This window comes from Halichoerus grypus, chromosome 6 (assembly GCF_964656455.1).
Source record: "Halichoerus grypus chromosome 6, mHalGry1.hap1.1, whole genome shotgun sequence".
Classification (NCBI taxonomy): domain Eukaryota; kingdom Metazoa; phylum Chordata; class Mammalia; order Carnivora; family Phocidae; genus Halichoerus; species Halichoerus grypus.
This window is the reverse complement of record NC_135717.1, coordinates 37,621,063-37,636,889: the sequence shown is the minus strand read 5'-3', so window position 1 is coordinate 37,636,889 and position 15,827 is coordinate 37,621,063. Positions and strand designations below refer to the sequence as shown.

The 15,827-nt window shown below is 45.5% G+C and overlaps 1 protein-coding gene across 5 annotated transcripts in view; it reads right to left on the bottom strand.

Annotated features, from left to right (window-relative positions):
- CREBBP (CREB binding lysine acetyltransferase) overlaps positions 1–15,827 on the bottom strand; it is a 123,637-nt gene that overhangs the window by 27,507 nt on the left and 80,303 nt on the right. For 3 of the 5 annotated variants that reach the window (XM_036090815.2, XM_036090793.2, XM_078074895.1), the window contains 11 exons: positions 13,882–14,124; positions 12,329–12,431; positions 11,859–12,005; positions 10,639–10,756; positions 9,793–9,964; positions 9,433–9,477; positions 7,074–7,198; positions 6,300–6,488; positions 4,579–4,995; positions 2,605–2,784; positions 1,471–1,660 (listed from right to left, as the gene is read on the bottom strand). In XM_036090815.2, coding sequence (XP_035946708.2) covers positions 1,471–1,660; positions 2,605–2,784; positions 4,579–4,995; positions 6,300–6,488; positions 7,074–7,198; positions 9,433–9,477; positions 9,793–9,964; positions 10,639–10,756; positions 11,859–12,005; positions 12,329–12,431; positions 13,882–14,124 — 1,929 coding nt within the window. The remainder of the gene's footprint in view (positions 1–1,470; positions 1,661–2,604; positions 2,785–4,578; positions 4,996–6,299; positions 6,489–7,073; positions 7,199–9,432; positions 9,478–9,792; positions 9,965–10,638; positions 10,757–11,858; positions 12,006–12,328; positions 12,432–13,881; positions 14,125–15,827) is intronic. The other 2 variants (XM_078074893.1, XM_078074894.1) reach the window with 2 other exon arrangements.

The following is a 15,827-nucleotide window of genomic DNA, read 5'->3' as shown; positions in this document are numbered from 1 at the left end:
AACTTTTATCTGTCATGTGAGTTTGACAGCCTTCCCAAATTTCCAAGACTTTTTTGAGGAGACTCACAGTGGTATTAATCAATGTGATTTTTAAAACTATCGTACAGTGAAGTGTGGTGACATCTGGAAAATCTGTGTAACTCATGAGCCAAATTCCAAGATGACCAAAGGATCATGTTATTTAAAAAAAAAAAAAAAAAATTCACACAAGGACAAAAGATTCATTCACAGCACAAGACAGATGGACTCTAACGTCACTGGGCATGAAGAACCCAGAGCTATGCATCCAGACTTCACACAGAAACTAATCTTTAGGAAACCTGCACTTGTTGAGTTTTGGTGTAGTATTAAAAAAGAACACCCACAATTATCTGAAAAAGCTCTTACTCTTTCTTTTATCAAACAGCTATCTGCGTGGGGTGGGGCTGTCTTCAGGGGCATGAACCGAACAACGCAGCACAACAGAGACAGCAGCGGCAGCAGGAGAGTCTAGCCACGTCCGCCGAAATCTCTGAGTCGCAAAATTGTACAGAAAACACTGTCACTACTCTAAGTATGTTTGTTGTGGGAAACTTATTTTTCATAAAAATGTGTTATTCGTGGATGCCATGTAACAGATTTGTTAAATGAATGTTTTTAAAATTTCTAATAGAGTAAATAGTGACAGATAATCCATATGAACAAAAACTCCGGGATCCTCAATTTTTAGGAGCATAAACAGGTCTTAGACCAAAAACTTGAAAGCTTCTGTAGGTTCTCCCTCCCAGTGGCAAAACTATACAATATCAGCCTCTCACAGTTCTCTGCTTTCTCAAATGTGCCACAAGCAGCTCTTAACTTCTGAGCCACATCCCCCATTTGCAAGGGTCACCTAACAACGTTCTGACACTCTGTTGACCTCCTTACAGTGGACCTCCAATGGGTTCCCTCCGACTCCCTCTGTGAGACTGGCTCAGCCAGCACATCTCAGAGCCCAGAGCATCTTCACTTATCACCCGAGGCCACTGGGCCCTACCGCACTGCGCACTTACTCTGGGCACACAGTCTCCCGTCTGTAACAGTGCGCACATGTTCTGCCATGGTGGTAACTTCCCTCGCATGGCTTTCGGGCAATCTCCTGCTCAAATCTATCATGCTTGTCCACAGCTTGCCGAGTAAAGAAAGCCCAAGCTTCTTGGCAGGCACAAGGACTCAGATGCAATCTCTACCCTGGCCCCACAGCCAGTGACAGCTCAGAGGAGAGATGTGCTCCTGGGCTGCCCCTCAGAGCCGTGGCTCGTTTCTCATTCCTACCATAAGCCCTGTGGGCCCTCGGGCTGGAGTCTAGCTCGCTGTCACCATTTCTGAAAAGGTAAAACTTGGGGAATGGCAGGCAGCAAAGATAAAAGCTTTAGTTTTTAACCCGCAATGTGCAATCACAACACGACGGAAAGGCAGCACAGTTGAAAAGTTCAAGGAAACACGGCCTACTTTTCTTGCGTGGCTGTGAAGGAGATGTTGACTGAGAGGCGGCCCCATTAGCGTTGTTCTCTTCTTCCTCTTTAGCTTCTACTTTGACTTCTGGTTTCTTCTCGTCCACTTCCATCGATTCTGATTTCTGTTCTGTTGTGTCTGATTCTTCTTTAACTTGAGAAGATCCCTGTATATCCTCCTCCATCATCTTGAGAAAAACAGAATTACAGACAACGATGTATGAATAGCAAAAAACTTTATTCTAACTCAGCCTCACTGGAAGTCTTTCAACCATCTATCTGGGCTCGTCAAACCATCCCCTACTCGAGCTGCATTTACCATCCCTTCCTCTCCCCCAGGGAGGACTGGAGCATCTGGGGCTGGGTGAGTTGCCTTAATACAGCACCACTGCAATCAGAGTCCTGATTCAAAAAATTTACATGCTTGAGTGCTTACAAGACACTGCATCCACACACCCCACCACCTGCTCAGTAGTTTCACATATAGGTCCTCCTAGTTTGGAACAAGAACCTCCTTGAAAATTGGGGAAAAAACCAAATTGCTCAGAGGGCCAGGCAGGTGAAGTCACAGAGCCAGCAGGGAGGAATGGGGACTTGGGCAAACTGGAGAGCCCAAGCCCCGGCTGAGGCTCCCACCCAGACTGCTGCCACAGGAATGCAAGCGCAATGCTGACAGAGCTTCTCATTTTCAAAGAAAAGCCAGAAATTCAGAGTTTTATTTGTAATTCCTCATTTTTAAAAATATTGTGTGGGTCAAACAAAACATGTCTATGGGGCTGGATCCAGTTTTCAACTTTTGCCACAGGTTTGTGAACGAGCACACCCTTGTGCAGTCCAACGCTGCAGAACTACGTATGAACGAAGAACGGCAGTGAAAAGTCACGGGATGATTCAGTCATTTAAAATATAAACCAGTACTCTTATTTCTGGCAAAATAAAGTAAAACCCATACCTAATACCTAAAAATAACCACTCTATTTTTAACCTCTATCCTCTCTGAACCCATAATCAAACAGGGTATTAAAGCAAAAAGCAGCGTCATCCACGGAGGACCCGTGGTGTCTCCCCTTAGCACACTTGAGTGACATATCTGCGTGCTGCGCATCTGCTCACGCCCTGGAATGGCACCTACCGCAGACCCAGGCTCCCCCTTGGAGTCACTGGCATCAGGCTCAGTGTCCTCAGTCTTGACCTCTGTCTTCACTTCCAGCATTGGTACATCGGGTCCTGGCTGCTGGGAGTTGGTTTCAGCGCTGGCCACCGAGGAAGGAGTAGGGACCCTGTTATCGATGCTGGCGGCTGCCTGGGAAAGCTGTGGAGAAACGAAAATTATTTATCTCCGGTACTAAGACAACAGAAATGCTGTTAAACTCTATTGTTCACCCAAAACACAGTTTCATGTTAACATTTCTCAACACTAACCTAACAGACAGCCCTATTTGAGAGAGCTAAAGTACAGAAAATTTATTTATTTATTTATTTATTTTTAAAGATTTTATTTATTTATTTGAGAGAGAGAGCATGAGAGGGGGGAGGGTCAGAGGGAGAAGCAGACTCCCTGCCGAGCAGGGAGCCCGATGCGGGACTCGATCCAGGGACTCCGGGATCATGACCTGAGCCGAAGGCAGTCGCTTAACCAACTGAGCCACCCAGGCGCCCAAGAACAGAAAATTTAAAACAGGAGTCCCAGGGGAAGTCAACTTCATGTAGAAACACAAAGAACTTCCTACCAAGAATGTAGAGATGGAAGAGCAGGGCTTTCCACATTTTGATATAAGACTATTTTCTGGAAGTTTCTACCTAAGTCACAGAACCACCTATTTTAAAATTAATTCCTTCCAATAAGGTCATTACAGTTTATTGTAAAATGCTTAACTGTATATATAGAAGTGTACATGTAGAAGGGGGATGAAGTGCCTACATGAAGAATGTGTAATTAGCCTGTTATAACTGCAGGGGCAGGGGTGGTGGTGGTGGTGGTGGTGGAGTAAGCAAACATCAAGGTAAGGAACCACCACAAGAACTCTCAATTTTCAAAGCCTTACTCATAGTTGTTTGTTTTGTTTTGTTTTTTTAAAGATTTTATTTATCCATTTTAGAGAGAGAGCGAGCCCAAGAGCATTCATAAGTCAGGGGAGGGGTAAAAGGGGGAGGGAGAGGGACAAGGAGACTCCGTACTGAGCTCAGAGCCCGAAGACCCTGAGATCACGACCTAAGCCGAAACCAAGTCGGATGCTCAACTGACTGAGCCACCCAGGCACCCCGCCTCACAGAGTTCTAATTTAAGTAAACAAAAGAGGACATAAAATTACAAAGGAATCTTAAAAATAAGAAATATAAAATAAGGATAAATAATAAACATACTTCCTGTAGAGAAATACATACGGTAATGTTATCTTGGGGGTGTTGTTAAGATTTTGATATTTTATAAATAAATATCCTCAGTCCCTAAGAATAAAGTTAATGTATTTCAGAGGGAAGGGTGGTTTCTAAGTCAGGATGATATGAAAACAGAGGTGAAGATTTCATTGGCAACTGGGGCAGGGGTGCGGGGGGTGGCGAGTGGGCAGCCTACAGCTGGGCACGGCCAGCAAGCAGGTCCACGGAGGATTGGGCAGACATGAGCCACAGAAAGCGCTAACCTGGGTCTGCCATTTTGTCATGAGAAGAATAGGCTCCAGGTCTGAAAATAAGGCTGACAGGCAAAGTCAAAGCACATACAATTAGGAACGTGACTTGTTTACCATATCCTCAGAATGTTAAGAGAAAAACTACTAACACTCAGAGGACACCCACCTAGGACAGATAATGGGGAACACACGGCTCCTATGTACAGACAGAGGACCCACGTATGATTTCTTTATAACTGCTAATTTCTAAAAACTCGTTTAATGAGAGAAGATAATCTTAAGTCACATCTGGCCAAACACAAACATGGCCTTTGGAGCCAATGTCAGGGACAAAATACAGCTCCTACGGTTTGATTAGGGGACAGATACTCTCTGGGCTTGCGCCAAGACACTAAGACAACTTTGTGACAGGATTTTTTTTTATGGAGAAGTTCTCGATCAGGAGCTTCAGCCCAAAGACAGACTGCGGGGCTCACCGGTGTGCCAGGAGGCTGAGTGTGCACAGGTGTCGGCTGCTGCTGTGACGACTGAGGGGTGGCCACAGACGGGGGCTGGACTGGGGTCTGAGGCTGTGGGGTCACCTGGGCCTGGGCTGCTGCCTGGACCGTAGGGGTGCTCTGGGTTTGGCTAGCACTGGGCACGGAGCCTGGAGTCGGGGTGGGAGTCTGCCCGGAAGACGACACGGGAGTCGATGGCTGGGTGGGGGCTGCTGGCTGAGGAGGAGTCATCCCAGGCGCCGTCGGGTGCTGGAGAGATGGCATGCCGGCAGCCGTGGAAGCAGGAGGTGGCGTCTGGTGCAGCGGTGACTGTGTCACTGGTGGGCAGGGCAGCTGGCCGGCCTGGGGCCCAAGCATGTTCAGAGGGTTAGGAAGAGCGGCACCAGGCACCTGTCCCTAACAGAGCCAAGAGAGGATGTTAAAGTTATTTCCCCAACAGATTTAAAGAATTAAACGCATGAAAATCTAACCACGGTTTCTTGGTGAGGTCTGCCCGTTTCAAGGGCATGTGCCATTTGTAAAACCTCACCCAGCTGTACACTTATAATAACATGCACTTTCCAGTAAAGTTAATGCAATGCAATGTTTCTCATCCTGTGATTTACAGAACTGTTGAAACCTCTGGCTTAAACTAACACATATCCACTCAGCTTACAAGCTTCATGCTCCAAAACATCTACCCGCTTAGACCACTGAAAAAGGTATTTCTTTTTTCAAGAAATGACTTACTGAAACACTGAAATGTTTCAATAAAGTGATTCCCAAATGGGGACATGCTTCACAATTATTTGTGGACTTCTTAAAAAAGCGATTCCAAATCACTGCTCTAGAACAGGGGTCAGGGCCCAATCCAGCTAGCTGCCTGTTCCTGTAGGCAAGTCTGGAACACAGCCACGCCCCTTCATTTACGTGTGAACGACTATGCCCCTGGCAGCTCCACCACAGTGAGGCCGAGGAGTTCAAAGAGTCGGAAGTATTTACAGGAACAGGTCTGCTGTTCCAGAACAACGGTGTGTTACAGAAATGAAGAATTAGTAAATATTTAGTGAGTAAATCGAACATAGTCAATGACTTTTTTCAACATTATTTCATGTAAAAACTGAGAACAGGAATACTGTCTTCCAGGGGAAGATCCAGCCTGTTCTAAACGCATGCACATGTGTATACAGCAGCAACTCCATGCCCGACAATTAACAGTTCTCCAAAGTGGGAAAAAAGGCACTAAAATGAATGGAAAATAGTTCTCCTCAGCTTTAAACAGCATCATTAAAAACAAATTTGACAAGAAGAGAACTACTCAATCGATCCAGTTAGCGGACTTCACCCAGGATGCCCAGAGAGACGGGCAACAGGACACACCAACCAAGTCGCCAGCCGAGTTCATGGGGCCTTGTCCTCACTCTCTAATATTCAAGGTCTCTCAAGATCACATGTGAATTTAAAACACACAAATAAAAACCAAGAAAATGACCACTAAAACCCAAAAACACAAAACACAAAGCCTATGAACCAAAAAACCACAATCCATTCCACTTTGGTATGAAGTTCGCCCAGAGATCATAAGAGTAATTCTAAAGAAGGTAAAAATAACAACAAAATGGGGGTAAAAAAATCAAGAGATGCTCATGTGTAATAATGAGATGTGTATTCTGGAATTCTAATCAGGAGGAAGCTGGGGCCCCGACCCGGGTGCGCAGTACCTGTGGCACGCCTGTCTGGGCCGCCGGCTGCCCCATGCCCACACTGTTTACGCTCATCGCCCCACTGGAGGACTGGAACTGGTTCTGTGGCAGGAACTGGTTCTGTGCAGGCGCCTGGGCCATAATGTTGTTGGCGTGAGCGCCCATCATGTTCGGAGGCTGAGGCATTCGGGAAGGAGAAATGGCCATCTAAAAGACAAGCATCATCAAGAGATCGGAGGATGAGGACCAGCGTCTTCAAGACAGAACTCTCTGAACCCTCCCTTCCCTGTGGCAAGAGAACCACCACTAAGACCTTCCGGCTCCCAGGCACTTTGCGTGCTTTCTCATGCAACGTCTCCAAGAAGCCAGTTTCAAATTCATCTCTGAATAGAGATCAATAGCATGCTACACTTTAAAGTTCAAAATATGCCTTTCACAACTTCTCTGACGTGTTAAGAAAGCAGCCTCAGGACAGTAAGCTCCAGGAGCCAAGAGACGCTGTCAAGCATCTCTCGGCGACATATCTGAGACTGCCTACTCCAACCTCAGAACTTGTGTCTTCTCACAAAGTCACAAGTTCCTATGAATTTATCATCCCAATAAAAATAAACAATGGTCATATAATTCTCATTTGTAGTCATGAAGACCAAAGAGAGAGGGAGAGAGATATGAAGTAAATAAAGCATAACCAAATCCAGAGAAACAAGCACAATCTCAATTTCACTGCGTAGAGAATTTTCCTTATTCGAGCAAGGCCCTCTCAGCACAGCTGAGGCAAAGAGGAGCACTTACCCCTGGAACGGAGCCCATACTGTTCATCGGGACAGAGTGGTTCATGGGGGATGCCGCACGTGGTCCCATGGGAGCTTGTGGCAACTGTACATTCCCCAAGGACATCGGGGTAAATGAATTCATCCCTGTAAATGCACCCACAATGATTCATTAGAAAAAGCACCCACAGGAAAACAGAGCTACAGTTCGCCAAACTCTACGCAAAATAAGTTGGAATACATATGCAAGACATACAACAGAAATCACCCAGGAAATCAGGAAAGATGGCAATGTAACACTTTTCAAATACAGAAAAATGGCACCGACGTGGCGGTGGTGAGAGTGGTTTGGTGGAGTGGGGGCAGGGCAGCATGAGGAGACGAAGGGAGAAAGTCAGGTCAACCACCAATGAACGAGGTGGCACCAGGAAGGCACTCCTACCCTCCACGGAGGAGTTCTTGGCTAAGGCCAGGGCACCCATCTGAGCCAACCTCCCCAACACCTTCCAGAGCACATGGCTCCCTTTTCCTCTCCTGCAGGAAGGCCTGCCCCATCATCCCAGGCCTCCTGGCTCTTCGGCTGGGTTTACATTTATTGTTAGAAACTGGGATAAGACTTGAAATATGGTTTTAATTTTGCAAGCATGTAAAGTGTTTAGAAAGTGCCCAAGGGTGAGCAATTCTCAATCGCAGCCTCCTCTCTCCAGACTGGCAAGCTCCCCCTTTCGTGGCTATCTTCCCCTTTCCAGGGGTGTCCAAAGCCCACAGGAATGTCACACTATGAAAGACACCTCACTTGGCTGCTACACGTCTCCGGACCACGGCGTCTCATTCTTCCTCACTTCCCACCTTACTCTGTAAACTCCACACCTACGTGTAAAGCTCTACATCAATGCTGGTTCAAGCAAGTCTTAGGACTGACGCTGGGAATCTAACAGAATCCCTGAGGTGCCGTCTTAACACTGGCACAGGCGTGAGAAGGTCTCAGAGAACATGTGCCTCCCTCAGCATTACCTTCAAGGACACCTAGAAATGTCACCCTAAAACAAACCAGTCCTGGCACGGGCCCAGGAAGACTTTCTAGGAAGGCTATAAGCTTCCCCCTCTCCTTGAGGATTTTATATAAGAGAAAAAGGCAGTACTGAGAAACAGCACCACGAAGAGCCCCTCTTTATAGACGGAGATGTGCTTGTAAGGGAGCTATGAGGGTTTTGCTATAAAACTCCTTCAATACCCTGCTTGACAGCCCTCCTCACATCCCAAATCAGCCCCATCTTCCATGTCATCCCCTACGCAGCATTCAGCTACATTCTCAAGGCTCCATTTTCCTGACTTCCTGGTTTCCTTCACTCTCATATCTAGTCTGTCCATCAAAACAAGGCCCTGAAGTTTCTCCCAAACATCAGTTGACCTACCATGTCTCTTCAGTATGCAATTAAGATTACCAGAACTTTTTAAAAGTTTTTTATTTACCTTTTGAAAGTAATCTCTACACTCAGCGTGGGGCTCAAACTCATAACCCCAACACTACCACAACTTTTAAAATGACCCTTTCTCCCCTCTCGTACTACTCTGCACACAGCAGCAAGGCCTTGCTTTGGAATCTCCTGGATAATGTTGCCACCTTATTTCACAACCTATAAAAACGTCCCGTTATTCAAGTCTTGATGTGACAAGATCCGTAAAAGCCTTGAAATGCTCCTCTCCCAAACTCCAATGAGTGTTTCAACCAGAGACACCAGAGAATCTCAACTTGAGAAAGAGCCTTTAAAAGTGGTTCAGGCTGCTGCCAGCACACCCCAACCCAAGGAGGAGCACAAACCCTCTTCAGTCCGGCTCAACGCTCTCCTTCACAGCCTTCCGACAGGTTTCCTGCCCCCACCAATGAGGCTTTTGGAGGAGACTCTTCCAAAGAATGATATCCCTTCCTGTCCATTAAAAAAAAAAGGCTGGGGCGCCTGGGTGGCTCAGTCGTTAAGGGTCTGCATTTGGCTCAGGTCATGATCCCAGGGTCCTGGAATCGAGCCCCCATCAGGCTCCCTGCTTGGCGGGAAGCCTGCTTCTCCCTCTTCCACGCCCCCTGCTTGTGTTCCCTTCCTCACTGTGTCTCTGTCAAATAAATAAAATCTTAAAAAAAAAAAAAAAAAAAAAAAGGCTAAACCCTGCTTCTGATGTCCTGGGAGAGCCTTCCTATGGTCTTCTAACTTGCAAATATCACATATAAGCACACTGCCTGTGGAAGTAAATTCCAACCACCAGCAGAAGGAGGGGAGGGACTAACAAGGAGCTACAAAGAGATGCAGACAGAAGAGGATCAACGAATCAGCTTTGCGGCTGTTGAGTGTTAAACCAAAATATGATTCACAACAACGGTTCAATACCTTGGGACACCTGCACGCGGTTCACCGGCAGGGGCATGGGTCCATCTGCAATAGCACAAAAAACCTGCTTATTTAAAATAATCCTTCATTTGGGAACAAGGAATTTTACTTTCAGAATGTCAAACTTAAAGGGAAAACCCGTGAGTAGGTGCGAAGGCACTGAGCATTCGGACGCCTGCACACCCTCCCGAGGCCTCTCCAGAAACAGGCCGGTGCGGAAGGCCACGGCCGCAATCACACAGCTTCCAAAGTGTGGGCTCCCCGAGAACACAGTTCTCTAGGCTTAGAAACGCACCCCAAACCCAGAGGGGAAAACAAGCCATCAGACTGAGGGCTGGCAGAAGGAGGTGAAGTCCTTACTTGGAGGCCTCACAGGCTGTGTCTGCGGAATCCCTGGGGGCTGCGCCCCGGGAGCCGGCAGGGCGGGCTGGTTACCCAAGATGCCTTGTTTGTGCAAACGCGACCTCCGCTTTTCTTCTAGTTCTTTTTGTATCTTGTAGATTTTTTCTGCCAGTAAGTGATAGTATTCATCCTAAAGAGCAATAACATTCAATATTAAGCAGCCAAAACTGTGCGGGGGGGAAAAAAAAAACCAAAGCCAATCTGTTTTATATGTTTTAGCAAACGAATGAACTTTTACATTAAGTACATTGGCAAAGATTAAGTATTAGCACTTCTGTTCTGTTGTTTTTTGTTTTAAGTAAGCTCTAGGCCCAACAGGGTACCTGAACTCATGACCCCAAGATCAAGAGTCGCAAGCTCTACCAGCTGAACCAGCCCGGTGCCCCAGCGTCCAGCACTTCTAACCGATAAACCCAAGGCCCAACTTCTTGTTGAACGCCTAGTGACATTATAGGACTTATCAGACAAGGGGCGCTAAATGCACATTACATTTCATTCCGCAGTCGAATCACTTCCTGGATATTCGACACTGGCAGTAACACAGTACGAGCATTAGAAACAGCGCCCCCTGTAAAGTCCATCCATGGATAAAACACAATTTTACATGCTCATTCACCACTGTAGTGGACATGTGTCGTCAACCAAGAGAGCTGTGCAGGGGTCTGCTGTCTTATCTGGGACGTCTCTCTGGTTAGTGTCCTCAAGGTGATGAGTCTACCTGACTGACAGATTTCCCCATTTCCAGAGAGATGCCGTTCTTTCGACTGTGGGTGTCGTGCGGCTGGAACACGGATGGCAACCTACCCGGCTGTTGGCAGACTCATACATATCCCCCTCCACTTTCTTAGCGTAGGCCACCAGGTTCTCCATGCGGCGATCCTTCAGGGCTGCCGGGTCAGGGGTTGGAAAGATGGCTTGGACGCTGCAAGGACAAAATGTTCTGTCAACAGACTTTTGAGACACCATCAGTGTCTTGCTAGTTTATACATGATGACATGGAGAGAGAGAAATGAGACCATCTACTTATGGGGGGCAACATACTGCTGAGAGAAATGCCAAATCTCTCTTGCCCAGTATGCGAACACACAAATGAAATCACTTTCTGGAAACAATACTGACCTATCAATTTATCTATACGTCAAACACACCAATATTTTGCTATTTATAGAATGTGCTAGATCATCTCAAGAATAATACAATTTCAAACTCCTAATTTTTTAATATTTATTTATTTGAGAAAGAGAGAGAGGGTGTGAGCTGGGGGGGGGAGAGGCAGAGGGAGAGAATCTTAAGCAGGCTCCCCACTGAGCATCGGGCTCGATGCAGGGCTCGATCCCTTGACCCTGAGACCATGACCTGAGCCAAAATCAGGCGTTGGACACTTAACTGACTGAGCCATCCAGGTGCCCCTGGAACTCCTAATCTTTAAACTATTTATCATAAATAGTTTTCAATTAAAAAGATGAAGGAAAAAAACACTCCAGGGGAATTAAGCTCATCTAATTTCCCCTTCAATTTAACTTAGTAGCTCGAAAAAGTTAACTATTTACTTCCTGTCTGTTAACATACTATATGTGGTGCTATCCTGCCCTCTGTATTCACCAGGCCCAAATTCCCCCAGCTCTCAGGGGCCTCCACGATTATAATCTTCAGCTATAAAACAAGGCAAAGCTTTTGAGCTAACACCAGCTCCCTGCTGCATGTCAGAGCTCAGAGGACAGGAGGTCTGGCCACACTAGAAATACTGACCTCTGTGACATGGATGACAGTTCATATCCCCTGCAGGGCAGAGCCATGGACGCTCTGACACTACCCCCCAACTGGGATTCTCTGGCCTGCCAGCAGTGGCTGTGGCTCCCTGAACAAGCGTGTGACCCTCTTCAGCTGCTACGGCACTGTCACCTGAGACCCAGGGGACCACTCAGGAATTAAATCAGACATCAGTGAAACTACAAAACTGTCACACTGCTGTCAGCCACAAAATGTTTCCAGCATATGTGAATAAAGGTGAGGCAGCCACGTACAGTTTATGCACTAGATGGCTCCGTAGGTCCTGAGTGACGTGTTCGTGCCACCCTTTCCGAACGCCGGTGCTGGAAGGAGGGGCCGCTGTAGGTATAGTGCTGAGGGTCCCAATGTTTGCAGGGCTCGAGCCATCATTCATCAGTGGGCTAGGGGAAGAACAAGAATACTCATTACACCTACCGAAGTGATGCAAATGCGCTTCATTTAATGAGGTTTTTCAACCACACTTGACTTTTAAAAACTCAGGACAGCCAAGTGACGTATATACAACAAAACCGAAACTGTGTTTATTATCTGCTCTATAGTTATAATAATAATAATAATAATAATAATAATTTTTAAAAAGCACCCCCCTCCATACCATCTTCGCTGTCACACATTTAAGAAACTATCACAGTTTCGTGATTCCCAACCCACTTTCATGTGCGACCATCACTCAGATAGGAGCTGATTCAAACACGGGTCTTACTTTGTGGCCCCAAGGGAAGTTGGAAGAGCTGATTCTGAAATCAAGTTTGGTGGTTGCTGATCTGTTGTTATTCCTCCTGCTGGAATGTTCATTGGGTTATTTCCTTTAAAGACAGAAAGAAATCAACCAAGTCCTAAATTATAATATACACTTCAAAGTACTGATAACGTAAACAAGTCACCACATAAGTGATTCTTAGCAGTTATAATAACAGCCACCATGGCAGGAACTCTGCAAGCTATATTTTCAATAATTGTAATCAACTTGTACAAATTCAGTTGTAAGACTCCTTCTCACTGTATTTTGTAACCAAAATCAAGCATTTCTGTGGAGGCTATCTGGTATCGTAAGTGGACTCTGTGGCTGTGCAAAAAAGGACAAATGATCTGCTTGTAAGCTTCAGACTTCTTTTCTGGCTTCATTAAATATCATGCCCTAAACAACTAAACTGACCCGTCACAAAGATTTGTGTCACCTTTTCTTTTCATATCAGAAAATAAAATCATAGAAATTACTTGCAAGTGAAAATATCTGTGTATTCATTTTATTTTTTATTTTTAATTTTTTAAAAAAAATTTTAAATTAACATATTATGTATCATTTGTTTCAGGGGCAGAGTATTCATTTTAAAGTAAGAAAAAGTTGAGACTCAGAGAGGTTAACAGTCTTGTCCCAAATTATACCCTCAAACAGGAGTAAGAGTCCACTCAGGTCTGAGGGCTCCAACCCAGTTGCAAGGCCACTAGAAGTTAGATACACATTAGGGCGGTTTTGTCCAAAAAGCAATGAATGAGATGTTCTTAATTCGTCAATCTTAAAAGGGTCATTTTTAAGGTTAAAATACGTACTTTATTAGGAAAACAACCAAACTAGCACAACAACCTTGACTTCACTTGACTGCCTGCTTGGCTCACTTTAAGAGCACTGTGTCAATTTAAAAGAAAAACGTTAAAAACACAATATGCAGAGATGGCAGAAACTATGGAGATGTGTGAGCGAATGAGCAAACCCTGGCTAATGACGAGCTCAGATGAGAGCAGGAAGCCCGTGCCTGGGACAAGGCTGAGGCAGGAGGCATGTGCGGAGACTCCTTGCTAGGCCGCTCCTGTCTGGGCTGCTCGCCTGCAGCTGTGGCTTAGCCCGTGACCAAGACATGCCAGGAAGTGGCGGGCCACCTACGAGTTCTCCAGCAGAGCAGTGGTCTACAAGTGGGACAGTCATAATTCTAACTTGTGAGATTCCACATTCTGAGTCATGTGAAATGCCCCTTCTGAAAACTGTCCAGACAGGAGCGGCATAGCGATCTCATGTTGGTTCCTTTATAAATGCTTCTCTTCTCAAACCTGTAACATCTTCCTTGAACGGACACGGTAGCCTTTTCCTGGAAGTTCTTTACTTCAAGCACTTAAAAGTTATCTTCATCACAATTTATACATATATTAATTTGAATTTAAAGTAAAAACAGTAATGGTAAACCGCCTTGGGTTCCAGAAAGACTTGTCATTCCCACTGCTGCATTGGACAAACAAGTTCTCAAGCGTTCCTTCACCTACCCAGGGGGTTGAGAGTCCTCATCTGCTGGTGAGTCTGAGGCTGTGCTGGTTGCTGGCCGGGAACCTGAGGCTGCAGCTGCGTCTGGGGCTGGTTCAGGTAGGGGAGTCCAAGAGCAGCGTACGCACGCTGCATGGAGCTGGGGTCTATGGGATTTGGGTTACTTAAAGACGCGGCATTCTGCTGGCCTGTGCCAACAGAACCAATTGTGTTCTGAATCCCACTAGCTGGAGACCCCAGGATGGCTAAAACAACAAACAGACAGACAAACGAGAAAGTTAAGTAAAAGGGAGAAGCCCACAAATGATTGACAAGCTACTGAGAAGCCAGTACAATTTCATCAGCAAACTATCTACATATGTCATAAGGCAACAGAACAAGGCTACTAAGAACGGAGCTGCGCAGAGAAAAAGGCCCTGAGCTAGTCACCTATTCTGCACAGCAGCGCTTGAGGAGCAAAAACCTGAAGGAAATTCAAGCTTTGATCTTACAACCAACAGATCACAAAATCAGTTAATGAAAATTATGTATGAAATCTAGAGACTCAACTCTGTTTCAGGGGAGTGGCACACACGTGACAACAGAAAGTGTTCTGATTTGGGGGAGCAACTGCCATCACTGACATGAACTAAAGGGGCCCCCCTTTGGCTGCCACTTTCCCTGGGGTCCTTCACTGCTCATCTGCACAGGTACAGAGGATTAAAGAAGGGGCAGAGGTGACACCTAGTTGGTCAGTTTTGTTACTTATTAATTAATAAGTCTAGGACTTTAATCTTTCTAATGACAAAATTTCAATTCCTCAAAACTTATATGTACAATGGCATTAACACCAAACCTTTCTTTCCTACAGTTTCCTATGCAGGAAGGCCCCATGCTAAGCCGTCTGGCTATCTAAAGCTGCTCAAGAAATACTGTACCTGACTGACTGATCTAGCTAAAATTAATGGATGGAACGAGGCTTGGAGATTCTGCATGGATTTTCATTTATCCAGGCGTCACCTCAGTACCACTGAGATTCAGGAACTGGCACAGCCTCACGAAGCCATCCACGCCCACTACCCGGCCTACTGATGGCTTGCAGGGCACTCCCTCCTGGTACTCCACCATCTACCGGGGCCAATCCCAAAAGACCGAAGGAAAATCTGGAGCAACATAAAGAACCCCATTCCCAAGGACTTCAAACTTAACAGAGATGACCCCAAATCTGCATCTCCTTGGTCACTTCAAGTTCAATCCATCCCTCTGTCCAACCATCCGAATGTCCTCATTTGGTGAGCACGTACCATAAGGCAAAAGCTTTATGTCCTACTATTTATTCTTATTCTTAAGATTTCCCTTCTTTCCAACTTCCCCAAATTTTAGAGTCATGTTATGAACAGTAGCTTATAAAACTGATACTATAACATATGATCTTTGACACATTAAGCACTATCACAAAGCTTTCCTTTCATATTCCGACAATTACGTGTAACGATAATATTCTCACATTCAACCATGCAACTATAACATAAACAACTCACATACTTATCAGAGTATTTTAATTAAAGCTAAAGGTGTAAAAAAAAAAATCTTGGTAATTACACATTCCATACTATTAACTTTTCTAATAAGGATATTCAGATCTCAAACTCATTAACGCTCATTAGACACAATTACACACACCAAGCACCTCATTATTATAAATGAAAAGCAATTCCCAAGCTACCCTTTATGACAAGCGTGTAGCTTAAATCATGTATATCTTTAAAAGTATTTTCTCTAATAGTTAATACTCCCCCCTCCCCAACCTAAACTTTCAACATGTGCCCACCATATTCCTAAAACTGACAGGCCAGATTTTCTAAAAGAACTCTAATGTTAGGGGTGCCTGGTTGCTCAGTCGGTTGAGCGTCAGAATCTTGAATCTCAGCTCAGGTCTTGATCTCAGGGTCGTGAGTTCAAGGCCTGC